The sequence below is a fragment of the Bombina bombina genome, chromosome 10, assembly GCF_027579735.1.
Source record: "Bombina bombina isolate aBomBom1 chromosome 10, aBomBom1.pri, whole genome shotgun sequence".
Classification (NCBI taxonomy): domain Eukaryota; kingdom Metazoa; phylum Chordata; class Amphibia; order Anura; family Bombinatoridae; genus Bombina; species Bombina bombina.
Window position 1 is genome coordinate 41,424,420 of NC_069508.1, and position 16,346 is coordinate 41,440,765.

Sequence of the window (16,346 nt, forward strand, 5' to 3'; positions counted from 1 at the left end):
GGAGTTGTCACAGTCCCACAGAAACAAAAGGTAGATTTTTCAACCACTTTCCTGATATACAATTTTCTGCACCTGGTGTATCCTCAGAATTTTCCTTGCACTTCCTTGGGTGGTCCCTTCTAATTTTAGCAGACTGTCACAGATAGGGTTGTCAGGTGTCGAGTATTCAACTGGACAGTCCAGTATGTTAACAGGCTGTCTAGTAAAATGTTCACAAAATTACTGGACATGTAAATGTCCATTTTTTTTTAAATCCCAGTGTTAATGTATATGGGGCAGAAAGTAGTGAGGGAAAGTCAAGGGGTCAAATGGTGCAATTATGGATTTGTAGGTTACTGGCAGCCATGCAGTAAAATGACTGCTTAGTTGTAAAAAAATTTACATGGTAGGATCTAGAGGGGGGTCTAATGTAGAGCGTTGGTGGAATGCCACAGATCAATGTGCCCAATCACCTTCAGATAGTCTAGCTGGCAACCTTAGTCACAGCTGTGGTTGTAAGCAGTGGAAGGTGTTGTAGGTAAGAAGAAACATTTACCTTCCGTGACCTAGAGGTTTGTTCTTGAACTACTAGTTTAGTTTTTACATGGCCTCAGTGTTCCAAACACAGGAGCACTTCAAAGTTTCACATTCTCCTGCTTGAGGCAAAATAGTACCTGAGAAAGGTAGGGGAATCCTGGGAATATAGAATGGAGCAAAGCTTTGGAATGTAGAGGTTTTACCTCCCCCTGGTGGACAGGAAGTCTCACATGTATTAATTTTGTGGACCCTATCATGAAAGAAGGGAATTAATCAAGTTTTATTAAATATGCTTTTTAAAGGTTCATAAAAGACCCAATCCCAGCATCCTTCAGTAACACCATAACATGCTTTAGCCCTGTAGAGGACCTCTTAATTGATCCCCAGTTGCCTATTTCAGAGAATAAATAGCCACTGATGGTCACTCTAATACATCAGCTTGATCAACAGCCAAATAAATGCTTGGCACTTATGTTCCAATTAAAGCTCCTGAGATTAGCACCAGGTATGGGGGTCTGCAGAAACTTTTCCTGGGAGACAGGTCCTGTGTTGACAAAAAAAAATCTAACTACACATTGAAGCCAGAAGCAAAGAAAAAATGCTCAGGTTAAAGGTGTTCCAGTTATTTTATGGCAGTTTGTAAATTAATTAATTGCACAGGATATAAATTATAACTGCACATCCATGCTTACAAGCACATTAAAATGAGCCCCAACTTAAAGGGATAGGAAAGTCAAAATTAAACTTGCATGAGTCAGAGCATGTCATTTTAAGACACTTTTAAATTCACTTCTATTTTCAAATGTGCTTTGTTCTCTTGGTATCCCTTGTTGAAAAAGAATATGCACATATCATACACCAGTGGGAGCTAGCTGCTGATTGGAGCCTGAACAAATTTGTCTCTTGTGATTGGCTAACTAGATGTGTTCAGCTAGCTGTAAGAAGTGCAATGCTGTAACTTCAACAAAGGATAACAAGAGAATGAAGCAGATTTGATAATAGAAGTAAATTGGAAAGTTGTTTAAATTCATATGTTCTATCCAAATCATGAAACATAATTGTGGTGTTTTCTGTACCTTTAACCCTTTGAGTGCTAATGACGGCTCTGAGCCGTCACAGAGTTTCTCACTCTGGTGCTAATGACGGCTCAGAGCCGTTATGAGCACTCTCCCACCTTGAGGGAGATCTGGGGGCTCCTAACCGCTCCTACCCTGGCGATCGTGCCTGTAGAGTGACAGGCATCGCCGGGGCTTCACGTGATGTGCGGTGACGTCACGCGCAATGACGTGATGACGTCACTGCACAACTTTATTTATACTTAGCAATGTTAAGTATAGGAGGAGGGGGCATGCTGCTTAGAAGCCTGTATCTCAGGCATCTAAGCAGCTACAGACCCCCAAGACCCACTGTTGGAAAGGTAATGCCTAACCGTTCCAACAGTGTAAGTCTTGGGAGTCTGTAAAAAAAAAAAAAAGTTTACATTTTTTTTTCCAAAAAAAAAAAAAAACATAGAAAATATTAGCACCCAGGTGGGAAAGTGCTTAGCACTCAAAGGGTTAAGGGCTACATGTTGAAAAACTCAAGGCTAGATCATAAGTCTTTCACACTTCATATAGTGATCTTCAAATGAATGCCAGTAAATTAACCAAATTACATACACACATGCATGAGATGGATATGATTGCCACCTTGCTTAGAGCAAAATGTTATCCGGGACTAAACAGCCCTGCCACACATACTAACCACCCAATAATGCTACCCCCATGTACTAACCAAACTCCGCCCCAAGGCAGCTGATCTACAAACTCCTCCCACAGGCCATCCTGGCCACACCCACTGTCTCAGAGACCCGCAACTACATTGACAGTGTTTATATAGGACTATTATTGGCCGCAGTCAAAAAATGACTGTCTGTGCTAGTAAAATACTGTACTGGTATCAAGATTTGAGATTATATTTCTTTGTTCAATCCTTTATTCTGAAAATATTGTCTAAATGTTGCCAAACACTAAATTGCTTTCCTTTAGGCCATATACAATTGTTACAACCATACAGATACTGTTTTTCTCTTTCAAAGTCAATAAACAAGATCTTAGTATAAAGACGGGCTTTGCTCTGTATTAATTGAAATCATGTGTCTATTTCAGATCCAGTATTTCCTCCAACATGTAAAATTGAAAAGAATTTCCTTTCCCTGAATTACCTGGCTCGCTATCTTGAGCCACAGGCTGTTGAGGGCTGTATACTGACTGAACCGGAGGAGAGAGAGGTTCATATCATTGAACTGGAGGCTCCAAACTCGAATCCATACAGGTGATTTTAATATAACCACAAAATATAATTCCCCATAAACTATTTAAAATAGAAGTGCAAAAATAAATTATCTAATGTGTTAGAGCATTTTATTATTATTGCCTGCAAAGAGGTTGAACGCATACATTGGGGCCGATTTAAGAAGCAGCTTATGCTGCTGTTTCCGCACGTAAACGTACGTTAAGAAGCAGCGGTCTTAACTCGTCCGCCACCTCTGTCGGCATTTATCGATGCAATCCACTTTCATAATTTATTCTAAGCAAACTAGTACTCTAGTGACAACTTGTGTCACTATAGTACTAAAAAGAGGCGCCTAGGAGTGACAAACAATAACTGGTGATGGAATCTGATATATTGGTCTATAAATAGCTAAAGGCAGTGATATACACAGTATAGTAACTATGATATACAAACAATCAGTCCAGTATGGAATGGCATAAGAAGGGAAAGTCCTTGATGTCCGTGGTGTGAGTTCCAGAAGAGAAAATTCCGGATGGAAGGGCCGCTCCTCTAGGGTGTCACGCCACGACACAAGTGAAAAGGATCTAGACAAATCAGAATAGAGGGCGCCACATAGTGCAGATCAGATGGTAAATAATATAACATGCAAAGAGGACATAAGAATCCTACTCACAAGATGTAAAGCACAGATGTGCAAAACCAGCAATCCGGAACCACTCGTCGTCCGGTAGACCGATAGATGTTTATCACAAGGGTAGATCCTCGTCTCACCAGGGAGAGTCCAGGGATGCTCAGGGATGCTTAAACAGAAGTCAGTCCACAGTAAAGGAATCCAACGGTGACCAGTCTCACACTACCAGTCTGATACAGCCTGATGAAACAGTGTGTTACACTGAGAAACGCGTTGCTTTTGTTTTTATCATTTTAAATAAATTTTAAGATTTAACCATCTCCTCACTTGCTGCCGACCTCTTTATCCTTTGAACCATTGACCCCCCCTTTTTGGAGCTGTCCTAGTCTCCCAGCTGCCTGAGGTGTGAGACTGGTCACCGTTGGATTCCTTTACTGTGGACTGACTTCTGTTTAAACATCCCTGAGCATCCCTGGACTCTCCCTGGTGAGACGAGGATCTACCCTTGTGTTAAACATCTATTGGTCTACCGGACGACGAGTGGTTCCGGATTGCTGGTTTTGCACATCTGTGCTTTACATCTTGTGAGTAGGATTCTTATGTCCTCTTTGCATGCTATATTATTTACCATCTGATCTGCACTATGTGGCGCCCTCTATTCTGATTTGTCTAGATAATTTATTCTGTCTGTTTTTCATTTTTAAATGTGAATATTGTAGTTTTTCCTCTGCTACTAGACATGCTGAATTTGAGGAATTCTTGACCATGATCCTCCTACTTGCTGCAAAGTGATTGCTTGATATGTGCAGGAGCTAATTTATAGCTGCCCCTTATTAGTCATAGCAAATTAGATCATTTGAATAATGCCCAAGAGGCTTGTCAAGAGGTTTGTCCTTTAATTGCAAAACACTATTTTGGATATAAAATTACACTTTACATGCTTTTAAACATTTGTTTTGTATGCAGATGTATAGCTAGCAATGCAGTGATTCATGTCTGATACATACATAAAAATATGTTAATGTCTCTTTAAGTTCCTTATTTCTTTTTATAAAGAGTAGATGTAATTGTGGCGGTTAAACTTAAAGGGACATTAAAGTATATTTTTTTTGTTCTTTGTTCCATCTAAAAAATATTATTTGATTATAATTTATTATTTCTATTACAAGAAACACATTTCCTATGTTTACTAATTTAGGTGTGGAACTTTCTTGCCACTGAGCCTAAACACGCACTTAATACCCCCTAAAATAACATCATGGTAGATTATTGGGGGTTTAATATCCCTTTAAATAAAATTATTTTGTGTAAGAGGAAGTATGTTTTAGAAAATTTGACATTCCAGTGGAACTGTCAGCAAAGGTTAAACACATAGGTATAAGCCATCCTTTTCTATCTTTGTCTTTTTTATTATCAGGAAAACATTTAAAGGGACAGGAAACAATTTTTCGATTTGTAATATAAAATGTATAATTATACATAGTAATAATATTTATTTTACCTCCTTTCCCCATAAATTTAAGTCTTAACGTTATGGGTTTTCCAATGCTGAGAATTGGAAGTTCACACTGTAGGCTTCACAAGCCTAACCCTGTCCCTAAGGCCCTTATATTCAAAACCTCTTTGCATGTCTCTTATTAAAATTAAGACTGAAAGTTTCCCAAAGAGTGTAATTACGGGCCAGATAATCAAATATTATCTAGTTTGTAGAGAGATTGTTGTGCAGATTTCACAGGGGCAGAACTCACTGAATTTTCTAAGAAACGGAAAGGAACCTTGAAATCCCAGAGAGATTAGAGATGCCTTCCATAGAAAGTAATAAAGCTCTCTGGGATACAAAATTTCACATGGGAGAGAGAAGATAACTGGATAACCCCTGGGGCTAATATAAAGGTTCAGTTTGCATCAATTCCAAATTAAACTGAAATGTTTTCACTACAATTTAACTTGATTTTGTCAATAGTTTAGTATATATTACTTTTCCATTTTAAACATGTAAGACTTGGCTTATATGTTGTATAACAACAAAATATAATATACAATTCTTGTAATTAACAAGGTCCCTTTTTAAATTCCATCATTTCTTTCACTTAGTGTAGTCATATACTGGAATTCTTCAAATTCTTCTCTGTTGTTATCCTAGACATGTGTTCTTCTTCCACATATGTTTTGGCCAGGAATTGTAAGCTTTTCAATGAAATGAACATCTGACCACTTAATGTCATAAAAGAATACATCTCTGTCTTAAAACTTGTTTGGGCTTGGTTGTTGCTTCAATCTGCTACACATATGTTTTCTTGTTCGAGAAAAATGCAAGTGCTTTAATTAGTTGGCCAGACTGTGAAATATGATGGATTAAATATAGTATGATAAGTGAACGTATCTGGCATTCTGTTTTCACTCTGTCTTTATTTTCCACATTTAGTTCGTTCCAGGTGGACATAGTTGTCGACATCATACCAGCCCGAGCAGATACTACACTCGTCAAGAATCTTGTACTTATCCTCAAGTGCAAAAAGGCGGTCAATTGGGTTATCAAGACTCAAGATATTCAAGGGAAGCTAGAAGTACTAGTAAGTCTTTTTTTTCTTTCTCAAATTTCTCCATTGCGTAAACACTCTTACTAAATGTGTTATACAGTTATCTGTTGTCATTTGCATATTATTATAATTTATGATATACATTTGTCGCGGGGGCATTCTTTAGTAAGATGGCTTCTACTTGTTGTGAGGTTTCCCTCTGATCTTCTTGTGCAGATCATAAATCTCAGCTTGTGTGAATTGCACACTGAGTATTCCCATATACATGTCCTGAATTAAACTGTCCCTGTGCAAAACGCGTTATTATATTTTTATAACGTGATTCTATATAAAAACTACTGACTATTGGGGAAGTAGGACATTATCAAACACTCTTGACAAGTAATGGACGAATCTACTGGTAGTTTCTGATCTATTATTAGTTTATACCTGGTCTAAATGGACATTAATGTATTTTTCTCCTTGTTGCATCTAAAAGAGAGTGTTTTAAATGTATTTTAAAAAGTAATGTTCTAGTGATTGTTGAAACTATTTTCTTTTTATGTTTAAATCCTCAATATAGTTAAGGGAGTTGCCTTTATCAGCCAGTGACCAATGAGTCCTTGATTATCAGTTGTACACAAACACACAATTTCTGTTATCTTGGCTATATATTAAAGCAGCTTTAACCTAACTCTTTTCCGTCTAACATTGAGTTAAAAGTCCCTTAATGGAGAAATAAGTGGTCAATAGATCACTATTTAGTATCTTATATGCGCACAAAGAGAGTAGCGCTTATATCATAGCAGGCCAACACAAGACTGAAATGTACCTCTGTGATTACCGTGTCTCCCGTTCGGAGAGGGACTGCCTGGAGTTCAGTTCTAGACCCGAACCAGACTGGTATATTCCAAGATATTTCATGAGTCAGACAGAACATGCCATTTTAAACAACTTACTAATTTATTTCTATTGTCAATTTTTCTTCGTTATCTTGGTATTCTTTGTTGAAAATCAGCTAGGGAAGTTTAGAAGCGTGCACATGTCTGGAGCGCTATATGGCAGCAGTTTTGGAAGAATGTTATCCATTTGCAAGAGCACTAGATGTGAGCACTATTCCCTGACATGTAGGGCTCCAGATGCCTACCTAGGTATTGCTTCAACAAAAAATGCAATGAGAATGAAGCAAATTTGATCATAGAAGTAAATTGGAAACTCTTTTTGGGGTTTCATATCCCTAAGTATTTTTCTAAAAAAACAACAAAATGGAGGCACCACATAGTTTATCCTGTGCAATGCAAACAATACTTCTTCCAATCAACCCCAAAGGTGTTTTAGTCATGCGTCTCAGAGGCACCTTTAGTGGTGATCAAAAGAAGTATCATTCCTTGTGCACAGAATACGCTATGTGTTGCTTCAATTTTGCCTTTCATACGAAGCAGTATTGTCATATTGAATCCTTGGTCCAGGGTGTCTATTGAAAGGTAGCCAGCATAACTTTAGCTAGACTTAATTCAAATATTTGGAGTCATTTTGAACTGGTTTAATCTACATGATATTGGTGAGATATTGTTCACTGATATTGTTTTTGAAATTGTGAATATCTGAAATCTATTTGTGGTCGAAGCTTAAAGGGCCACTAAACCCAAAATCTTTCTTTCATGATTCAGATAGAGAATACAAATTTAAACAACATTACAATTTACTTCTATTATTTACTTTGCTTCATTTTTTAGATATCCTTAGTTGAAGAAAAAGCAATGCACATGGTGAGCCAATCACACAAGGCTTCTATGTGCAGCAACCAATCAGCAGCTACTGAGCATATCTAGATATGCTTTTCAGCACAGAATATCAAGAGAATAAAACAAATTAGATAATAGAAGTAAATTAGAAAGATGTTTAAAATTGCATTCTCTTTCTAAATCATGAAAGAAAAAAGAAAAAATGTGGGTTTCATGGCCCTTTAAGTTTGAGAGCAAAATACACTAGTATAGTCCCCCTGTATAGCATTTTACTCAGAATGAGACAACAGCCTTCCCCCACTCTCATGAGATCCAGCTGGGTAGCACACAGATGTTTAGGGCGTCTGACTCATATGCCTGTAAAGCTTGCTGCGCACAACTTGTGCTAATGCAGCAAGAATAAGTATTAACCCTTAGAGTGCCAATAACATGCATGAAGCAGGGAAATACCCATCACCACTAAGCTTTACAAGAACCGTTATCTCCTTCAACTCCTCGTGGTTATGGAGTAATGGCCAGATAATCATGGAATTGGAGATTACCCTTATCAATAGCACAATAAATAAATTGCCGTCGTCAGTTGCGCACGCAGCCAAACGAAGCTTTAACAAAAAAAAAACTTAACCGACCGCACAAAATATTACCAAAAAAACCTAACCGCCCGCACAAAATAGTAACAAAAAACCTAACCGCCCTCACAAAGTATTAATAACAAAAACACCCAATCGCCCGCACAAAGTATTAACAAAAAACCCCCATAAATGCCTGCATGAAGTATTAACAAAAAAAACCTAACCGCTCGCACAAAGTATTAACAAAAAAAACCTAACCGCTCGCACAAAGTATTAACAAAAAAAACCTAACCGCTCGCACAAAGTATTAACAAAAAAAACCTAACCGCTCGCACAAAGTATTAACAAAAAAACACTTAACCGCCTGCAAGAAATATTAACAAACACCTAACGCATGTGCAAAATGTACCTCTAAACCGCCAAACCCCACATCACAAAATAATAAAGGGATTTTACCCCTAATTTGCAAATTAAACAATGCAAATAACATAATTAAAATATTAACCCTTACACTGCCAAACCCCCACAACACAAACTACCTAATTACACTATTAACCCATAAACTGCAAAAACCTCCACAACGCCAACTACCTTGATATAATATTTACCCCTAAACCGCCAACCCCCCACAACGCAAAGAATTTATCTAATCACTAAGCCCCCTAACACCCCCTAAGTTAAAAACCAATAACCTAAAATTAAAAAAAATTTAAAAAAATAACATGCAATTAAAATAAAAAATCCTAACCTTTTTTTTTTTTAAAAACCTGATTAAATTAAAAATTATAAAACATATTACAAAAATAAAAAAATAAAAATTACAGAGAAAAACGAAATTATCCAAAATAAAATGTTTTAAACCTAATCTAATACCCCTATAAAAATAAAAAAGCACCCTCTAATCTAAAACTAAACTACAAATAGCCCTCAAAAGGGCCTTTTGTAGGGCATTGCTCTAAAGCGATCAACTCTTTTACCTAAATAAAGTACCAATTACCCCCTAAAAGTAAACCCCTACCCACACAACCCCCCAAAATAAAAAAAACAAAGTCTAAAAAACCTAAGCTACCCATTGTCCCTAAAGGGGCATTTGTCTGGGCATTTCCCTTAAAAGCGCAATTGGCTCTTTTGCTGCCCATTTAAAATAAAAAAGCCCTAATCTAAAAAAATAAACACCCCAAAAAATAAAAAAAACACCTAAGTCTAACCCCCAAAAAAGTACTCACAGTTCCTGAAGCCCGGCAGTGAAGGTCTTCTTCCAGGTGGCTCATCTTCATCCAGTGCGGGAACATCTTCTATCTTCATCCGGAGCGAAGGTGGCCGCAGAGCAGCGGTCGCCGAAGCACACTGAAGATTGAATGCAAGGTACCCCATTTATATTGGGGTACCTTGCATTCCTATTGGCTGAAATTTTGAAATCGGCCAATAGGATGGGAGCCACTGAAATTCTATTGACTTTTTCAGTACCTCTCATCCTATTGGCTGATTTGAAAATATCAGCCAATAGGAATGCAAGGTACCCCAAATATAAAACGTGGGACCTTGCATTCAATCTTCAGTGTGCTGTGGTGATCGCATGAAGAGGATCCTCCAGGAACTGTGAGTGCCTATTTCGGAGTTAGACTTAGTTGGGGGTTTTTTGGTTTTTGTTTTTTTCTAAGATTAGGTTTTTTTATTTTGGGGGTTTGTGTGGGTGGGGGGTTTACTTTTAGGGGGTAATTTGTAATTTATTTAGGTAAAAGAGCTGATCGCTTTAGGGCAATGCCCTATTAAAGGCCCTTTTAAAGGCTATTGGTAGTTTAGTGTTAGATTAGGGGGTGTTTTTATTTTGGGGGGTCTTTTTTATTTTTATAGGGGTATTAGTTTAGGTTTAATTTTTTTTATTTTGGATAATTACATTTATTTTTTGAAATAGTTGCGGTTCTAGACAAATTTTACTGGGGGGGGGGGGCAAGGTGGGGCCAGTGTTTAATCAGAGGTTCATCTATAGGGGCCCATTTCCCATGCAGTGGGCAGATAAGGTTCCCAGCCTGCAACCTGTTAGTAACAAATAGCATAATCACTTGTCCCCCATAATCCATTGCACAAGCATTTGCTTTTTCAGCCACAGCCCAACCAATCAGGTTGTATTTGCCAAGATGATTTAGTTCTGCCACATTTGAGGTGACAGAGAGGTTAAGTAGCAGCTTATGGTTCTCATGAGCCTGCGCCACCACTGCATAATATGTGTATACACACTGTATCCATTACCAAAATATCTCCAGACCTGAAAGCCATAACAATTAAGGATACCAAGAGAATGAAGCAAATTTGGTAATATAATTAAATTTGAGAGTTGTTTAAAATGGTATGCTCCATCTGAATCTTGAAAAAATAATTATTGGTTTCATGTCCCTTTAAGCTTTCATGATTTGGAAAGAGTATTTTCAACAATTTTTCAAATTACATATTTTCACCTCTTTTTTTCATTCTCTTGATACCCTTTGTTGCAAAGCATACCTAGTTAGGTTCAGAACAGGAATGCACCAATGGGAGCTAGCTGGGGATCGGTGGCTTTGCACATATGGCTCTTGTCATTGACTCACCTGATGCGTTCATCTAGCTCCCACTATTTTTATTATTATCTGTTATTTGTAGAGCGCCAACAGATTCCGCAGCTCTTGAGCTGACTTTGCAAAGAGCTTAACAAATAGTACAATAATTAAAGGCTCTAACATTTTAGGGCATTTTCTTTTTAGATTTGTATGTCCCTTTAAATAGTATAATTTTTAGGTAATCCTGTAGTTAGTAGTAACAAAATGCAGAACACTTTAAATATCTCTCAACATCTGTGGCATGTCTGAGTGGTTTTTGGGTGTGTCTGGGCAGTCTATGGGCCGGGTTAAAGGGACATGATACCCAAATGTTGAAGCACTTGAAAGTGATGCAGCATAACTGTAAAAAGCTGACTAGAAAATATCACCTGAACATTTCTATGTAAAAAAGGAAAATATTTACCTCAGTAGCCACATCCCATTGTAAAGGGACTTTAAGCAGCCAATCAGAATGGTATTCCCAGGACTTGCAAGGGAGCATTCATCTGGCATGTGCAGGGCAGGCACAGTCATGTTATTGCCTCCCCTACTCAGTTTAAGGAAGTTTATTATAAAATCTCATGAGATCACAGTCAAGCAAAGTGTGACATCAGCACTGATAAAGATGACTGACTGCTGTTTTTTTTTCTTAAATATGCAGCTGAGGTAAAATATCTTCCTTTTTCACATAGAGATGTACAGGTGATATTTTCTATTCAGTTTTTTTTACAGTTATACTGCGTCACTTTCAAGTGATTTAGCATATGGGTATTATGTCCCTTTAAAGGGACACTAAACCCATTTTTTTTTTCTTTCATGATTCAGATAGAGCATGCAATTTTACGCAACTTTCTAATTGACTCCTATTATCATTTTTTCTTTGTTCTCTTGCTATCATTATTTGAAAAGCAGGAATGGAAAGCTTAGTAGCGACCCATTTTTGGTTCAGCACCCTGGGTAGAGCTTGTATATTGGTGGCTACCAAAAAATTTATAATAGGAGTAAATTAGAAAGTTGCTTAAAATTACATGCTCTATCTGAATCATTAAAGGAAAAAAAATTGGGTTTAGTATCCCTTTAAGGGAGATAGGGACATATAGCTGTCTCAAAGGGACAGCAGGACAGAGACCAGAATTAGGGAATGTCCCTCTCAAATTAAATTGTGATCTTTATGTCCCTTTAAGAAGCGGAGCCCCATAGTACAGGACATGTTATGTTGGCGATATCGCACATCTACAATTTTAGGTATATATAGTAGAAGAGACTCAATATATAATCCCAGTACTTTACCGAGAGACTGTCCCCTTTCTCGATGACAGGTTGCTAACAGTTCACTTACAATAACATACATTCTGACACCTCATGAAGCTAAGCTTATCAGTAAGTGCCGTGGTATCTCTATAGTTTTCTTATTTATAGCTGCTAAATTTAGATTGGATCATTTCTTATTCTATTCACTGCTATTTGTTTAATTGCATTAGTTTTTTATTTGTGTTTGTGTAATGTGTGTGCAGTATGTGTGTGACTGTGTAGTGTGTTTTTGGTGTGCGTTTAGAATGTTCTATTTAGAAGTTAATAACTTCCATTAGCAAAATGGTCACCTTTTTCCTTAAAGGGACACTGTACTGTACAGCAGTTGGTGACAAAATAAAGGTAAATAAGCTGTTTGTAGGAAGAAAAAAAAATTACACTCCAGCAGGTTAAAAGGATCCTTTAGATCAGGGATGTCCAACTGGCAACCCAAGGGCACATGTGGCCCTATGCATTTGTTTTTGTGGCCCCTGGGTAAAAGTGGAACTAAAAATGTGAGTAATAAAAATCAGACAAGGTGACCACAACTCAAAAAAGTTATTTGGAGGGGAAAACACATACAGAGCGTATTTTGGAACATTACCTTAATCTGAATCTGTGCCTCTGGAAGTTTTAGGAGAAATATTATTTGCGTATTTAAAGGGACATAATACTCATATGCTAAATCACTTGAAACTGATGCAGCATAACTGAAAATATCACCTGAGCATCTCTATGTAAAAAAGGAAGATATTTTACCTCACAATTTCCTCAGCTCAGCAGAGTAAGTTCTGTGTAAAAAGTTATACTCAGCTGCTGCCCAGTTGCAGGTAAAAAATAAATAAATTAAGAAATGAACAGAAGCCAATCGGCATCGGCAGTGCTGAGGTCATGAACTCTTTTACTGTGATGTCATGAGATTTGACTTAAAGGGCCACTGTAAGTAAATATTTTCTATGCCTGTTACTAACTAACTACCCCAAATACGCTTTTTATCAATAGCATTTCATTAACATATCTCTACCGTATATCAGAAATCTTGTCTGCAAATTTAATTGTTTTCCAAACCCACTCCGTGGGTATCCTTTGTTCTGTACCAATCCGTTTACAATACCTAGGTTTCAAAATGGCGCTTTAAACACAAAGTTATTGGTTTAAGTATTTTGAACATGCAGTGCTGAAAATAGTGGGCAGGATAACGTGACATCATCGGCGAATAAAAGATATAACTTTTAGAACGTTATGAAACTTCGTTTTGGAGAAAATATAGGTCAGTAGGTTTTAATTAATGTTTATTAACTTTAATATGTTAGTTGTTTAGCTTAAAAATTATAACAGAAAGTAATCCTTTAACTCTCATGATATTTCATAGTAAACTTCCTTAAACTGAATAGGGAAATAAGATGAGTGTGCGCGAAAGCTCACTCCCTTAGCTGTCCCAGGACAGACATAATGATTTGCTGCTTAGAAGTCCTTTACAATGGGATGTGGCTACTGAGGAATTTTTGAGGTATGGAGGCCCATTTATCAAACTCTGTATGGAGTGTTTCTCGTAAAGACCGCTGCTCCACAACCAGTCCACCTGCTCTGAGCAGGTGGACAGAGATCGCCACAATTCAACCCGATCGGGTTGATTGTCACCCCCCTGCTGGCGGACGATTGGCCGCGAATCTGCAGGGGGCAGCATTGCACCAGCAGCTCACAAGAGCTGCTGGTGCAATGCTGAATACGAAGAGCGTATTGCTCTCCGCATTCAGCGAGGTCTGTCGGACCTGATCCGCACTGTCTGATCAGGTCCGACAGACCTTTGATAAATAGGCCTCATGATATCTTTCTTTTTTACATAGAGATGTTCAGGAGATATTTTCTAGTCAGCTTTTTACAGCTATGCTGCATCACTTTCAAGTGTTTCAACATTTAGGTATCATGGCCCTTTAATACCCATATATTTATATGTGTCCTCCGTTCCTTGTAACTTCCATGTATTAGGAAGTTGCCCATCGCTGATTTAGAATGCAGGGGAGAAAATATTACAGTACAGTGTCCCTTTAAATCTCTTGTTAACAAGAGAGCACTATAGTGTATTGCTCTAGACCATGCCTTAAATAATTAGCTACAGTGATACTATTTGGAGATTGCTTAGTTCTCGACCTTTGAACTTACCATATCTCCTACCAGTGATGAAGACTAAAGTATCTGTGTTTTTTTACTATCAGCTTTCTTTTAAAAACATAACTTTTCTTGAGCACCCTGAGTGTCTAATCCCTTTGAAATCTATAAGGTAGAACAAAATGGTATTTCCATATGTTATGTAGTAAATTAGAAAAACATTGTGTGTCTTATTACCAACCAAACATTTCACATACATTGTTGCAGTGTTTTGCAATTCCGGAACATACACATTGAAAATCATCTTGGGTGTGTTTTTTCATTTCCTGTAGCTAATAAGCAATCACTGTGTAGCATGTTGCATGCTATAAATTAAAAATAAAAATGAATACATTCAACAATTCTCTTTTACATGCAACAAATAAAAAATAAGTTTAGTTTCTTTACTCCTGAGGTTACTTCCATGTGCTTTTTATTTGTGGTGATGTTTTTTTCGTTTGGTTTTACATTTCTTTGCATCACGTACTGACCTTAAAGGCGCAGTCTACATCTTAGTCATCTTAAAGTCTTACCTTGGATTAAGCTGCAAATGGACTGCTGTACCTTTTTCTATATCATGCAGCAGGAACAGTAAAGCAGTTATTTTAAAATGACTATTGTTTCTGTCTGCTTTGAAATGGCTGCCAAGCTCCGCCCACTGATGACATCACGATCTGGGCTGCATCTAGGCATCTGCTGATTAGCATTAACAGTCTGTTAAATTCAACTAGTGAGCCTTTTGTAATTTGATGCCATATGCAGCCCAGAACAATATTAATTTTAAAATAACTATTTTATTGTTACTGCTTCATGATATAGAAAAGGTGCAGGAGGCTATTTGCAGCTTAATCTAAGGTAAGACTTTAAGATGACCCAGGTGTAGACTGTCCCTTTAAATGTTTGGTTGGCTGGTAATTTTAGGTCTCTTTGACCTATCATGGTTTTTATTAGCTTTTACTGGAAAGAAGTGGAAAAAAAATATAATTTGTGGTAATCTACAGTTTTACTGACCCATTCAGTGCCGTTCCCCTCTAAACTAACTGGATAAATTCCACAGATTATAGTAAGAAAGGAAATCCCAAAAATGTGGCTTGTTCCCCGCTGCCAATTTTTTTTTTTTTTATTTAAAACATGTGGTGTTCATTTTTTTTAGATTACTAAATTGTCATTTTACTACAGTCTCTTTGGAACACTTTTACTCATTCATCTAAAACTCTGGTGTGGGTTTTTTCCCCCTAGAATTATTATTATGTACAAATTATTCAACAATGTATAAAAAAAAAAACCCTGAGAGTAGATCTGGTATTTAAGGGATATTCACTTTTTTCCAAAATTAGCGCTAGTTACATTGGAACACTGATATCTTTCAGGAATCCCTGAATATCCCTTGACATGTATATATTTTTTTTTAGTAGACATCCCAAAGTATTGATCTAGGCCCATTTTGGTATATTTCATGCCACCATTTCACCGCCAAATGCGATCAAATACAAAAAATCGTTCACTTTTTCACAAATTTTTTCACAAACTTTCGGTTTCTCACTGAAATCATTTACAAACAACTTGTGCAATTATGGCATAAATGGTTGTAAATTCTTCTCTGGGATCCCCTTTGTTCAGAAATAGCAGACATATATGGCTTTGGCGTTGCTTTTTGGTAATTAGAAGGCCGCTAAATGCCACTGCGCACCACAAGTGTATTATGCCCAGCAGTTAAGGGGTTAATTAGGGAGCTTTTAGGGAGCTTGTAGGGTTAATTTTAGCTTTAGTGTAGTATAGTAGACAACCCCAAGTATTGATCTAGGCACATTTTGGTATATTTCATGCCACCATTTCACCGCCAAATGCGATCAAATTGAAAAAAAAGTTAAATTTTTCACAATTTTAGGTTTCTCACTGAAATAATTTACAAACAGCTTGTGCAATTATGGCACAAATGGTTGTAAATACTTGTCTGGGATCCCCTTTGTTCAGAAATAGCAGACATATATGACTTTGGCGTTGCTTTCTGGTAATTAGAAGGCCGCTAAATCCTGCTGCGCCTCACACGTGTATTATGGCTAGCAGTGAAGGGGTTA

The 16,346-nt window shown here is 37.3% G+C and overlaps 1 protein-coding gene across 1 annotated transcript in view; it reads left to right on the forward strand.

The window, feature by feature from the left end:
- The window catches only part of TGFBR3 (transforming growth factor beta receptor 3), a 322,664-nt gene that overhangs the window by 207,761 nt on the left and 98,557 nt on the right, over positions 1 to 16,346 (forward strand). Inside the window, exons 6-7 of the mRNA XM_053694009.1 lie at positions 2,664 to 2,829; positions 5,847 to 5,994. Of these exons, the coding sequence (XP_053549984.1) occupies positions 2,664 to 2,829; positions 5,847 to 5,994 (314 nt within the window). The remainder of the gene's footprint in view (positions 1 to 2,663; positions 2,830 to 5,846; positions 5,995 to 16,346) is intronic.